This window comes from Mustela lutreola, chromosome 2 (assembly GCF_030435805.1).
Source record: "Mustela lutreola isolate mMusLut2 chromosome 2, mMusLut2.pri, whole genome shotgun sequence".
Taxonomy (NCBI): Eukaryota; Metazoa; Chordata; class Mammalia; order Carnivora; family Mustelidae; genus Mustela; species Mustela lutreola.
In genome coordinates this window covers 46,876,732-46,889,563 of record NC_081291.1, presented here as the reverse complement: position 1 = coordinate 46,889,563, position 12,832 = coordinate 46,876,732, and the positions used below count along the sequence as shown (strand labels likewise).

Here is a 12,832-nt window from a genome sequence, read left to right as displayed (position 1 = left end):
GTGGTTGGTGGGGGTTGAGAGGGAGAGGGAGCGAGAGAATCTTAAGCAGGTTCCACGCCCAGTGCAGAGCCTGATGTGGGACTTGATCTCATGACTCTGAGATTATGACCTGAGCTGAAATCAAGATTCAGATACCCAATTGACTAAGCTACCCAGGCACTCCTGTGGTTTTATTTTAATGCCTGACAACTCATAAACTCTCCTGTAGCAATTCCAAGTTATTCTCTTGTCACTGAATCCCAAAGCAAGGTTCTGCAAATGGATGTTTCTTCTTCTTCTTCTTCTTCTTCTTTTTTTTTTTTTTTTTTTTTTTTTATGTTTCTTCTAAAAGGGAGTAAGAAGAAGGGGGCTTTTTAGTTTATGAAACTTTCTCTAAGTGTCTAAAATACACTGTTTTGGGGGTGCCTGGGTGACTCAGTCATTGAGCGTCTGCCTTTGGCTTGGGTCATGATCCTGGGGTCCTGGGATCAAGCCCCACATTGGGCTCCCTGCTCAGCTGGAGGCCTACTTCTCCCTCTCCCACTCCCCCTGCTTGTGTTCCTTCTCTTGCTGTGTCTCTCTCTGTCAAATAAATAAAATCTTTAAAAAATAAAATAAGAGGGGCGCCTGGGTGGCTCAGTGGGTTAAAGCCTCTGCCTTCGGCTCAGGTCATGATCCCAGGGTCCTGGGATCAAACCCCGCATCGGGCTCTCTGCTCAGTGGGAAGCCTGCTTTCCTTCCTCTCTCTGTGCCTGCCTCTGCCTGCTTGTGATCTCTGTCTGTCAAATAAAATAAATAAAATCTTTAAAATGAAATAAAATAGAGTAAGATAAAATACACTGTTTTGTAGGCTTGTCATTTTCTCTCACCAAAGGACTTTACCTTTGCCTTCAGTTTGTGGAATCCTTGTTTTATTTCCCCCCACCCAGCTCCCAAAAGGACATTTTTTTCCTTTTAAATAAAAAAGTAATTGCTGAAAGCAAAAAATGTGTTCAAATTTGGTTTTGCAGCATCACATTTCTTCGGAATTTCCTAAAATATACAAAGCAGTTTTCTCTTTTGTACCTGTTTATAGTAAGCAGAAGACCCTCTTCTTTTTGTTTCATAGGATCCTTTTAGGTCAGTCTCCTAGGTAGTCTACTTAAGGGAGAAGACAAGCTTCCCTCAGACTAGGGTTCTTCTTAAAGAAGACAGAATAAACAGCATTTAGGGCATTCAGGAATGTGGATGGGGAAGAACGACATCTGGCTTTTTACTATCCTTTCACTCAAGTATGTCATTTCCTTCAGTTATGAGACAGATGACAGTAATAGTAGCAGTATTTATAACTTTGTCACCAGTAGAAATCACAAACATTTTTGTCACGTTATTGTTATTGTAGATATCTTGAAATATTGTTTGCATTCATCCTTCCTTTAGAAATGATAATTTTGAGACCTTCCACTAGATCTTATTTAATATATTAATAAAGAGCATGTATATATTGCTATACTATAAATTTATTACTTTTGAGATAACTGGTTTTCTTCATAAAAGAAAACATTTATTTATGTATTTAAACATTTAAACATTTCATTCTGAGAAGGAGGCCCCGAAGCTTCATCATTCTGCCAGGAGGGTTCAGGGTACGAAAAGTGTTAAGAACTCCTACTTTGGATAAATGTTTCATATTTTTAGTATACTTCACGGTTTTTTTCTATCTCTCCAACTTTATTTTATATTATACTCCACTTACCATGTTCAAGCCCAGCTGGTCTTGTTTCGATTCCTTGAAAACTCAGCGTTCTTTTCCAGCTGGAGGTCTCCGCTCACATCCCTGCCCTCCTTGGAATTTCCTTCTCCCCATGCGCATCTCCCTTTTACTGTGGCTGATCCCTTCTCATTCTGAGTCCTTGCAGCTGAATGGCCCCTTCTCAAGGAGACCTCTTCTCCCCACGCTATTGAAAAGAGGCTTTTCTTGATACTCTTTACCTTACAAGGTCAAGTAAAGTTATAAGTATTTTCTTCCATCCTTTCTTTGACTTGAGTTTTGTCTGTGCCCCCACATGTAAGTGCTATTAAGACAGGGACTGTGCTTACCTAATACTGACCTTGTATCTCTGTCATTTAGTTCACACTCAGGCTGCCCAAACAGGGCAACATGTTTGGAACTTGTTCATTGGATGAAGGGATGGTTTGGGTGCTTAGGCACTTTCCCACAAAGGAAAGAGGAGGAAGAGCAGGGGTGAAGAGAAGATGAGAAGCTCTGATCAGGGAAAGGAGTTTGAGGTGTTTTTGTAAGGCCTGAACTACAGGAATCCAGTAAGCAGTTCATATCATCTAGTGAGGACAGGACTGGCCTGGATGGAGGTGGAGATGGGACGGTCATTTGAAGTACATGCTGCTGGTCATTATCGCAGTGAGATTGGAGGAAGTTGTCTGTCAGTAGGTCAGTGTATCTCAAAGTGTGATCTCTTGGACCACCAGTCACCAGCTGAGCTGTTGACATGTGCAGGTTCTTTGGCCTCACCCTGGACCTCCAGAATCAGAAATTCTGGGGTTGCGGAGCAGTAACATATAGTTTGGTAAGCTGGCCAGGTGATCTCCGCTGCACAAAGCCTGAGAGCCACTGGTGAAGAGAAAGAAGAAGCAGGGCAGAGCACTAGGGAGCAACAGCATTCTAGGGGCTAGAAGAAGAGCCCTGTATTTCAGGAGATGAGTAAGAGGTTAGAAAGAGGAGGGAAACTAGAAGAATAGAATCATGGAGATGAAGGGGTTAATGTGGGCCTTTGCAGTATGAGGTCGATGCAACAGATAAAATGAGATAGATGAGGACTCGAGGCAGTAATGTTAAATGAAAATAATACAAATACAGATTTCCATCTGTTGCTTCAATTGGCCACTTGAGATTTATAAACCCAGTTGATCCCTTTGGGGAGCCAGAGTCTATCAGAATATCAGCCAACAATGTCATTCAGTTCTTTTAGCTAGATTGCAGGAGCAGAGCAAAGGACAAAGGTTGGTTATGTAAACTGACCTGTAAAGAATCCTGTTGTTTTCCAAGTCATTTGAAATACTTGTGGAGATGTGTTTCCATCAACAAGAGCAATCACATTCTCAAAAGCTAATCTCTTCCAGTCTGCATTCTTATCAGCTAAATGAGCCTGAAAAGACCGTGATCTCTGTAAGTGATTGATATTAACCTGTCTTAATAGGAAGCCAGATGCTTTTAAGTCATTTCCGAATCCTCTGGGAAGTCATAAGAATAACTAAAGTTCATTTGGACTAGAAGAATCACTTTTACGCACAGAGAAAACTCTCCATGTGAAACACGTTGCTACAACCATTCTGGATTTTTATTTCCTTCTTTCCTTTCAGGCCGAGAAGTTTGGTGACTCCTTTGTCTTTGAAGGCATGTTGAGTGAGCAAGTGAAGACCGATATCCAGCAGGCAGTAAGTAATGTCCAACCAGGCTCTCATATTTCTCTGCTGTTTGTTGGAAAGGGGCTGGGTTAAAACTCGAAGCCATAAGGGCCACAACTCCTCAGCCCCCTAGCCCCTCACCAGTCCTGTTCCAGATGGGCCCACAAGAGCAGGCCTGTGGGTCAGGGCCCCATGCCTTGAGGAAAATGACACAAGTCCAGGATGGAGCTGAAAGTGTCAGGTCTGACTTGAGTTTCTGTCTTCTGTACCTGAGTCACACATTTTGTTGCTACGGAGGGCTTAGCTGAGCTCTGGACATTTCTGGGTTTCTTCACTTGTAGTCATTTTAGAATGGAGGGTTAAAGGTGAATTTTCTTTAACTTCTGTAAGTCTTGATCTCATCAGGCGTGAGTGTGGAGAGTTTCCTATTTAAACTTATTCATGAATTCCTACAGTTGGAGAAGCATTCATGAAAGGGAACTTGCTCTGGATATTCATAGGAAGGTGAGCCTGGGAACTGGCCTGACTACCCAGGGTATACCTGCTTTAACAAAGAGGATCTAGGGAATGTCAATTAGGTGTGTTTTTCTCAGGAGTCATGGAAACAGTGGACTGAGCTTCCATAAGCACCTTTGTGGTGAGCAGAACTTTGGATTTCCGTATGTTCAAGAATTTATTTACATACAAGTCTCATAAAGAGGTGGAAAATAGGGTGCATGGGTGGCTCAGTGGGTCAAGCCTCTGCTTTCAGCTCAGGTCATGATCCCAGGGTCCTGGGATCGAGACCCACATCGGGCTCTCTGCTCAGCGGGAAGCCTGCTCCCTCCTCTCTCTCTCTGCCTGCCTCTCTGCCTACTTGTGATCTCTGTCTGTCAAAGAAATAAATAAAATCTTTAAAAAAAAGAGGTGGAAAAACAAAAAATTGTGGATAAGCTAGGAGTTTGAGGGTTCAAAAAAACAAAGAGGGAAGGAAATGCAGAAGAGGCTGGAGGTAGTAAGAGAAGAGAGGAAATGGGGTCAGCCTTCCTTTCAAGGGAGACTGATTAAGATACAGAGATTGAAGACAGGAATTCAGCCCTAATCTTCCTTTGTTACACAAGTTCCCTTTCAGTTGCCTGAGCTTGGTCTTTATGTGTTGGCCTCACTGTTCTTGTTCTTCTCTCTTGTAAGCAGCAGTGCCAGAAAAATGAAACTGTCTGGCTCCTGTTTTTCTTTCTCTTCAAATGATTGTAGCCAAGGTGGTCAGGGAGAGAGGAGATACAACCAGACTTGCTCTCAATTCATTTACAGGAGAATCAGGCCATTTTTTTATATGTATTTTACATAAATGTTTTTAAAACACGACTGAGCTATTTGAGAGTTTTTTTGCTCATTACAAGTTTTTATTTTATTATGTAGTCCGATACACCTTTTTTTTTTTTTTTTTAAGGGGCTTTGAGGTCACATTGGCCTAGTGTTGATGAGCCAGCAGCTCAGGATGTGGTGCCTTGTTTTAAGATACAGAGTTCAGATGATGGAGGGCCTTTGTACTCATTTTTGTAATTTGTTCTTTCGGATACAGGGCCTCTTGTCACTCAAGAACCTCCAAACACATTAGGCATAAAGGCAAAGGCAGATTATTGCTAGGCTCTGAGGGTGCCCTGTAAGTACCCAGCGAAGTGTGTGTGCTTGTAACCAGGACGATAACAAGTAGTTCTCACAGGAGCCTAGTGCTCATCTCTTGCTTAAATGCTCATAATGGAAAAGCAAACCTTTTAAGTGTGTTTAGAAAGGGCTGGAATGAATAAAATGCATCTGTTGATGATTTGAGAGTGCTAAGTTTTTGTTTTTCAATCCCTTCTTAGGTCTGACATACCCGCATGCATCACACCTTTTTTTTTTTTTTTTTAATATTTTATTTACTTATTTGAGAGAGAGAGAGAGAGCATGAGCAGGGGCAGGGGCAGAGGGAGAGGGAGAAACAGGCTTCCCGCTGAGCAGGGAGACCAACAGGAGCTCCATCTCAGGGAGTCCCCAGACCCTGGGATCACAGCCTGAGCCCAAGGCAGGTGCTTAACCACTTAACCTACCGAACAACCCAGGCACCCCTACCAGACCTTTTATTAACTCGGTGTTTCCAGAAGCACAAGACAGGGATGGTCCAGGAGAAGACTTGAAGTGAAACAGGAGGTGAGTTCAGGTAGTATGTGGCAAAACCTAAAATAATCCTGAATCATGGAGTGAAAACATTACTCCCTTTTCAGATCTCTTTCAAGACCTGTGTAAGTCAGGACAGAGTCTCATTTCAGGCGGAGCATGTCAATAACACTCAGCAGCACTTGTTAGTCTCCTGTTAAACAGACAAAATCGGCCTTGGAACCTTCCCCAGGCTACAGTAGCTAACTAGAATTTAGTAACATTGTTTACTTCCATGCAATTATTTTGTAATATTGTTTATTTTCATATAATTATTTTAAAAGTTTCATATAACTTTTATGTAAATGTAAATTATTTTAAATGTCATAAATCTTTTGGTGACAGGTTATACCAGTGATACAAATTTTCCATTAAAAAAACAAAACAAAACAAAAAACAACACACATACAGAAAACCACACAAAGCAAATGTTTAGCTTACTGAGTTATCCTGAGGTGAACATGCTTGTAACCATCACCTAAGTCAGGAATTAGAATTTCTCTGCCTGCCCCAGTAAGCCCTTCCATGAGCCACAGCCTTATTGCCCTTTTCTTTTCCTAGAGTTGCCATTATCCTGCTTTAAAGTAAATCCTTCCCTGAATTTCTTTATAGTATTATCACCAGGTGTACATCCCAAGGCTGTGGTTTAATCCTATCCATTTGAGGGTAAATTTGTGTCTTTTTCAAGACTCTTTTAGGGCATCTGGGTGGCTTAGTCAGTTAAGCCTCTGCTTAAAGCTTAGATCATGATCCCAGGTCCTGGGATCAAGCCCCAGGTTGGGATCCTTGCTCAGCAGGGAGACTGCTCTCCCTCTCCCTCTGCCATTCCCCTTGCTTGTGCTCTCTGGCTCTCTCTATCTTGCTGTGAAATAAATAAGAAAATCTTAGAAAAGAAAAACAAAACAAAAACTCTTTTAACCTTTCCCTTGCGCCATCCTCCTCCCCGATTTTTCTATCCCTAACAATTTATCTCTGGAAGAATCCAGGGTGATTAACCTATCGACTTTCCTGCTGCAGCTTACCCGTTTTCCCTCTTCTCTGCATTTCTTGCAAACTGGTAGCTGGATCCACAGGCCTGATCAGACTCCAGTTTGAGCCCAATGGCAAGACCTCAGACAATGGCATTGGCTGTGCACATTGTTCTTGGGTTTTTGATGTTGTTATTCAGTTATTCTGTCTGGTTTTATGCATACATTTGGCGAGATCCAAAAACGATGCTACTGTGGCTGTCATCTTAGGTAGGTTTTTTTTTTTTTTTTTAATTTTAAAGATCTAAGGCAAGACATTGAACTGGCTTTTAGGGTTTGCTGACAAAAATATCTGAAACTGTGTGAATTTAATGGTTTAAAACAGAGCTTATGTGCATGCTGAAATTTTCTTCGTTGTGATTATTATCTGAATGCCTAATTAATTTTAATTAATCTTAAAAGGTATATAGCTATTAAATCCTAGAAAGGATGAAGGCTAGTTTGGGTTGCTGTGTTGTTTTTGTCTTGGAGTATTGGTATTTTACTCAAGATAACCTATTGTTGGAATAAAGGTAGTGTTTAAAACATTTAATATTTTAAAAGTATACTTCATTTTAATAAGTATGTTATTAAAATAGCTCATAAATCTTTGCCATGAGGGATGGCCATGAGGTGGGGAGAAAACAGTTGCTCTTGGTGGGAGCCTGAGAAACAATGATTATCTCTTGGTTTGTGGTTTGACACTTTCTGAATTTGCTAACACTTTAATGAAACAAATTTTTGAATAGGTGTCCTTGATAAAAGAGGAGGCTAGGTTATTTTGAGAAGTTCTTTTTAACTGAAAACCAATTTCCGTGAGGAATCAGAAGTACCAACTCATCTTCTTCTTCTTCTTTTTTTTTTTTTTAAGTAAAACACAGTTTTGGGACAGCCATATCCTGCCCAAGTAAATGCTGGCTGCAGCGTTATTTGGATGGTGCTGGACCAGGACAAAAGGCAGGAAATAATGCAGCCTGATGGTCTCTTACATAATCACCACTGGGTGAAGACTCCAAGCTAGAAAGAGAGCCGCTAGTAAGGATGTGATTCAGTTACCTAAATGCACATGGATGGTGATGACAAATGCCTTGGGGCCCAGCAAGATTCTGGGGTCATACCTCAAAAATAATTTTTAGAAAAGCTTTACTAAGTTAAATAATATAAGCCAAGCCAGAAACTCTTCAGAAAGGCAAGTTCTAGTATGTAGGAAAAGTAAATTAAAATAACTCAAAACATGTGCCTGGTGGATAAATTGCTCAGCCTCATTTTTGATGTTAGAAGTTTTACTTTTCTGGTAGCTTAACCACCATTTCCTTGGACAACCTCAGTTCAGCTTGAAGAATTTTCATTTTTACCAAGACTTTTTTTCTCAAATTGATTTGGGGGCTTGTTTATTCAGAAAAGCCATGAGGAAAAGATCACAGCCTTTGAATGAAGGAGACCTGGTTTTAAATCTCCACTCAGCCGCTCACCAGCTGGTTTTGAGAAAAGTCACTTCTTTGCTGCTTTTTTTCTTTTGGACTTCTCAAGTTCGATGCTTCGTTTTGAATGTTTGGGGCCATCTTTTTTAAGCATTTTGATCTACAGATTTCTTTCTAAATGATCTCTTTAGCTCCACAAGTTTTGTAATACATTTGTAATTGCTTGTATCTTAATATTTTCTAATGTCCATTATCGTTTCTCTTAGTGATTCTGTTTGTTTTTGCTTTGTATCTTTCAAAACTTTGCTGTTAAGCTTGGAAGTGTAACTGTGTAAGTGTGGAAGTATGTCTTTCCTGTTGAATTTTGACATATAGGGATTCTCCTTTTGTCTAATATGTTTTATCTTCAGATCTATTTTTTATTATCTATGTGGGTGTATAAGCTTTCTTTTGTCTAATACATACTTTTTCATCTCTTCATTTCAGTCTTTCTATATCTTTATGTTTCTAGGTATATCTCTTGTAAAGAGTATACGACTGTTTTTAGAAAGTCCATTCTGACAGTTTTTGTCTTTCAGTCAAGAGATAGTTTATTTGTGTTTATGTATAGTTTATTATGATTACTGATATACTTGGCTTTATTTCTTCCATTTTATTCTTTGCTTTGTCTTTATGTTTTTTCTCTTCTTTTTTCTTCAATTTCTTGCATATTTTTCCATTTCTTTCTTATTCTAACTTGACTTATCTCCTTAGAAGTTAGATACTGTATGTCTCTTCATTTACTAGTTTAACTATCTATTTTAATGCTCACATTTCAAGTCCAAATTTTAGTCCCTTAATACTAGGACCTTGCTGGAATCATCCCTATCCAACTTCTGTATTTCTTATACCCACTATTTCATTCTAATTTGTTCTCTTCCTCCAGTGCTTAGTTATTAATCCATTTCCGTCTAAACCTTATTTGGTTGCTGCTATCATTACTACTATCTCTGCCTTCCTTTCTGCATCTCAGACAGAATGTATCTTTTGACTACAGGACATCTTTAGGTAGTAAATGTTCTTGTTATTAATTGTTTAAAAATATCTTTAATTGTGTTATTATTAAAAGATATTTTCACCTAGTAAAAACTTAAGGTTGGCAGTATGTTTTCTCTGCACACTGAAAGGATGATTTCACTGCTTTCTGTCTTCTCTTGTTGCCATTCATATACAGTCTGTTTCTGTTCCTTTGTAGGTAATCTGGTTCTGGATGCCCCCTCCTTTTTAAAGATGTATTTATTTATTTGAGAGAGAGAGAGAGAGTGTGTGTCCATGTGCGATTGCACGGGTTGGGGGAAAGGGCAGAGGGAGAGGGAGAGAACTTCAAGCAGACTCCCTGCGGAGTTTGGAGCTCCTGGCCCCAGCTAGGCTAATCCCATGACCTTGAGTTCAAGTCCTGTGCCAAAATCAAGATTTGGATGCCTAACCAACTGAGCCACCCAGGTGCCCCTGACTCTGGCTGCTTTTAAGATTAAATCCTGTCTTTGCTATTATATAGTTGGTCTATAATATTTATAGGAGTTGATTTCTTTCATTTACCTGGCTTGAGTGTCATTGGGCATCATAGATCTGAGAACTGACATTTTTTTTAAACAGCTCCAGACTATTCTTGACAATTATTGTTTTGAATACTGCCTTCCCTTGTCCTCACTTATATCTCTCCTGGGGACTCCAATTAGACATTGGTCAGCCTTTGTCAGTCTCTCTTCTATGTCTCTTAAACCCACTTTTGAACATATAGATGTGTATTCCATTTATTTTTTTAAAGATTTTATTTATTTATTTGACAGACAGAGATCACAAGTAGACAGAGAGATGGGCAGAGAGAGGGTGGGGGATGCAAGCTCCCTGCTGAGCAGAGAGCCTTATGTGGGGCTCGATCCCAGGACCTTGGGATCATGACCCAAGCCGAAGGAGAGGCTTAACCTGCTGAGCCACCCAGGCACCCCATGTATTTCATTTTAATTTGTTGCTTTTTGGCTTTATCTTTAGTATTATTAGTAGTTGCTGTAAGGATTACTATATGTATACCTAACTTCTCATAGTCTGCCACAAGAGTTAATATTTTTTTTTTAAAGATTTTATTTATTTATTTGACAGACAGAGATCACAAGTAGGCAGAGAGGCAGGTAGAGAGAGAGGGAGGAAGCAGGCTCCCTGCTGAGCAGAGAGCCTGATGCGGGGCTCGATCCCAAGACCCTGAGACCATGGCCTGAGCTGAAGGCAGAGGCTTTAACCCACTGAGCCACCCAGGCACCCCCCAAGAGTTAATATTTTAACACTTCAAGTAAATGTAAGTGCCTTGTAACCGTATACATTCCTTTACCCCCTGCTGTAGTTGTCATAAGTGATGTGTCTACATGCATTGAAAAGGCTTGAGATGATGTTACATTTTGCTTGCAACATCCACACACACACGTGCGTACACACACACACACACACACACACACACATTTTTAATTTAAGGAAGAGATATATTGGGGTGCCTGGGTGGCTCAGTGGGTTAAGCCTCTGCCTTCGGCTCAGGTCATGATCTCAGGGTCCTGGGATGGAGTCCTGCATTGGGCTCTCTGCTCAGTGGGGAGCCTGCTTCCCCTCTCTCTCTCTGCCTGCTTCTCTGCCTACTTGTGATCTCTGTCTGTCAAATAAATAAATAAAATCTTAAAAAAAAAAAAAAAAGAAAAGAAGAGATATATTATATTTACCCAGACCATTTCTGTTACTTTATTCCAGAAGCTCTCTGTTTTCGTTGGGTATCGTTTCCTTTCAGCCTAAATAATTTCCTGTAGCATTTATTTGAGAACAAGTATTATATCCATGAATTCTCTTAGTTTTCCCTCATCCGAGAATGTTTTTACTTCCCCTTCATTCCTAAACGCTATTCTCACTGAATACAGGGCTCTGGGTTGGCACTCTTTTCTTTCATCACTTAGAAAATGTACTTTCATTTTTTTATGGTCACATGTTTTCAGCCATTTGAATAACTTTTCTTATACATATTGGTATTATTAATTTTTGGCTTCTTACAAGATTTAAAAAAATCTTGTCTTTGTAGTTTGATCATGATTTAAACATTTGGACATTGTTTTCTTGGATATTAAAGAGTATCCTATTTGTTGAGGTGCTTGTGTCTGTGGATTTATGTCTTTAATCACATTTGGGGAGTATTTAGCCATTATGTCAAGTATTTTTTTCAGCATTCATGTCTCTTGTCTTTTTAGAACTCCATTGCATGAGTGTTAGATATTATCCTACAGGTTCCTGAGGCCTTGTTCATTGTTTTAAAATGGTTTTTTCTCTCTGTTCTTCAGATTGTGTACTTTCTATGGATATGTCTTGAAGTTTCCTCCTTTTTCTGTCATTTTCATTCATCCAGTCAGCTTTTTTTTTTTTTAAAGATTTTATTTATTTATTTGACAGAGTGAGATCACAAGTAGGCAGAGAGGCAGGCAGAGAGATAGAGGAGGAAGCAGGCTCCCTGCCAAGCAGAGAGCCTGATGCAGGACTCCATCCCAGGACCCTGAGATCATGACCTGAGCCGAAGGCAGAGGCTTAACCCACTGAGCCACCCAGGTGCCCCCATCCAGTCAGCTTTTAATTTCAGATATTGTATTTTGCAATTCTAAAGTTTCTTTTTAAAATATAGTTCTCGTTTCTCTGCTGAGAATGCCTGTCTTTCTTTCTGTTCATTTTAAGAATATTCACCTTTACTTCATAGCTGATGGTTATAACAGCTGCTTTAAAATCTTTGATAATTCTGACATCTGTGTCATCATAGGGTAGGTACTGGTTCATTTTCTTTTCCCTTCACTATTGAGTTTCAGGTCCTGTTATGATTCTCAGGAGAACATTGACTTTTTTTTTTTTTTAGGCTATCAGTCTGATAACATGGTAGGTATAGACCACAAGCTTTGCCTTGACTACTGCTAGTAATGATTTTGTAGTTCTATTTGTTCATTCCTTTTACTCCAGCACAACCCCGTGGTTATTTTTTTTTTCTTCACTGTAACTAGCATTTTGCTTGTTTTAATCAATTTCTTGTAAGGGTAATAATGCCTACCTAATCGAGAGTGTTGTAAAGACCAAATTAAGTAATGTGTGAAGAACCATCTAATACAGTACTTAGCACATAAAAAGTCTTTTAGTAAATGTCATTATTCTGGCTTCATCCAGTGCACTGTCTCTAATTGAAAATTGAGTTAAATTTGCTTTGCTTTGCTTTACTGTTCCCCATTTGTAAGATTTGATAATGTCACATATAGCACTATGCCAAGTTGCAATATTTTGAAAGGATTTGCTATTGTGGAAGAAATCTTCTTGGATTATCTCAGAGCCCTTGGCTGGAGGAGTATCAGTGACATAACTGACATATCCTTTTTTTTTTTTTTTTTTTTTTTTTTTTGGTGGGGTTGGTAAAATATACAAAAACATAAAATTTAACATTTCAACCATTTTTAAATGTATAGTTCATTGGTATTGAGTCCATTCCGAATGTTGTGCAGTCATCATCACTATACATTCCAAGAGTTTGTTCACCATCCCAAACAGAAACTCTCTACCCAGGAAGCAATAACTTCCCATTCTCACTTCCCTCCATCCCCTGGGAACCTTGATTGTACTTCATGTCTCTATAAATTTCCTTATTCTAGGTGCCTCATGGAAGTGTCCTTTTGTGTCTGGCATACATTACTTTGCAGATGTCTTCAAGGTTCATTTATGTTATGGCGTGTATCAGATTTCATTTCTTTTTAAGGCTGAATAATATTCCTTTGTTTCTATAGACCACATTTTCTTTATCCATTTATCTGT

At 39.5% G+C, this 12,832-nt stretch overlaps 1 protein-coding gene across 2 annotated transcripts in view; it reads left to right on the top strand.

The window, feature by feature from the left end:
- SUMF1 (sulfatase modifying factor 1) overlaps positions 1-12,832 on the top strand; it is a 105,979-nt gene that overhangs the window by 18,956 nt on the left and 74,191 nt on the right. For both annotated transcript variants that reach the window (XM_059161556.1, XM_059161555.1), the window contains exon 3: positions 3,337-3,411. In XM_059161556.1, coding sequence (XP_059017539.1) covers positions 3,337-3,411 — 75 coding nt within the window. The remainder of the gene's footprint in view (positions 1-3,336; positions 3,412-12,832) is intronic.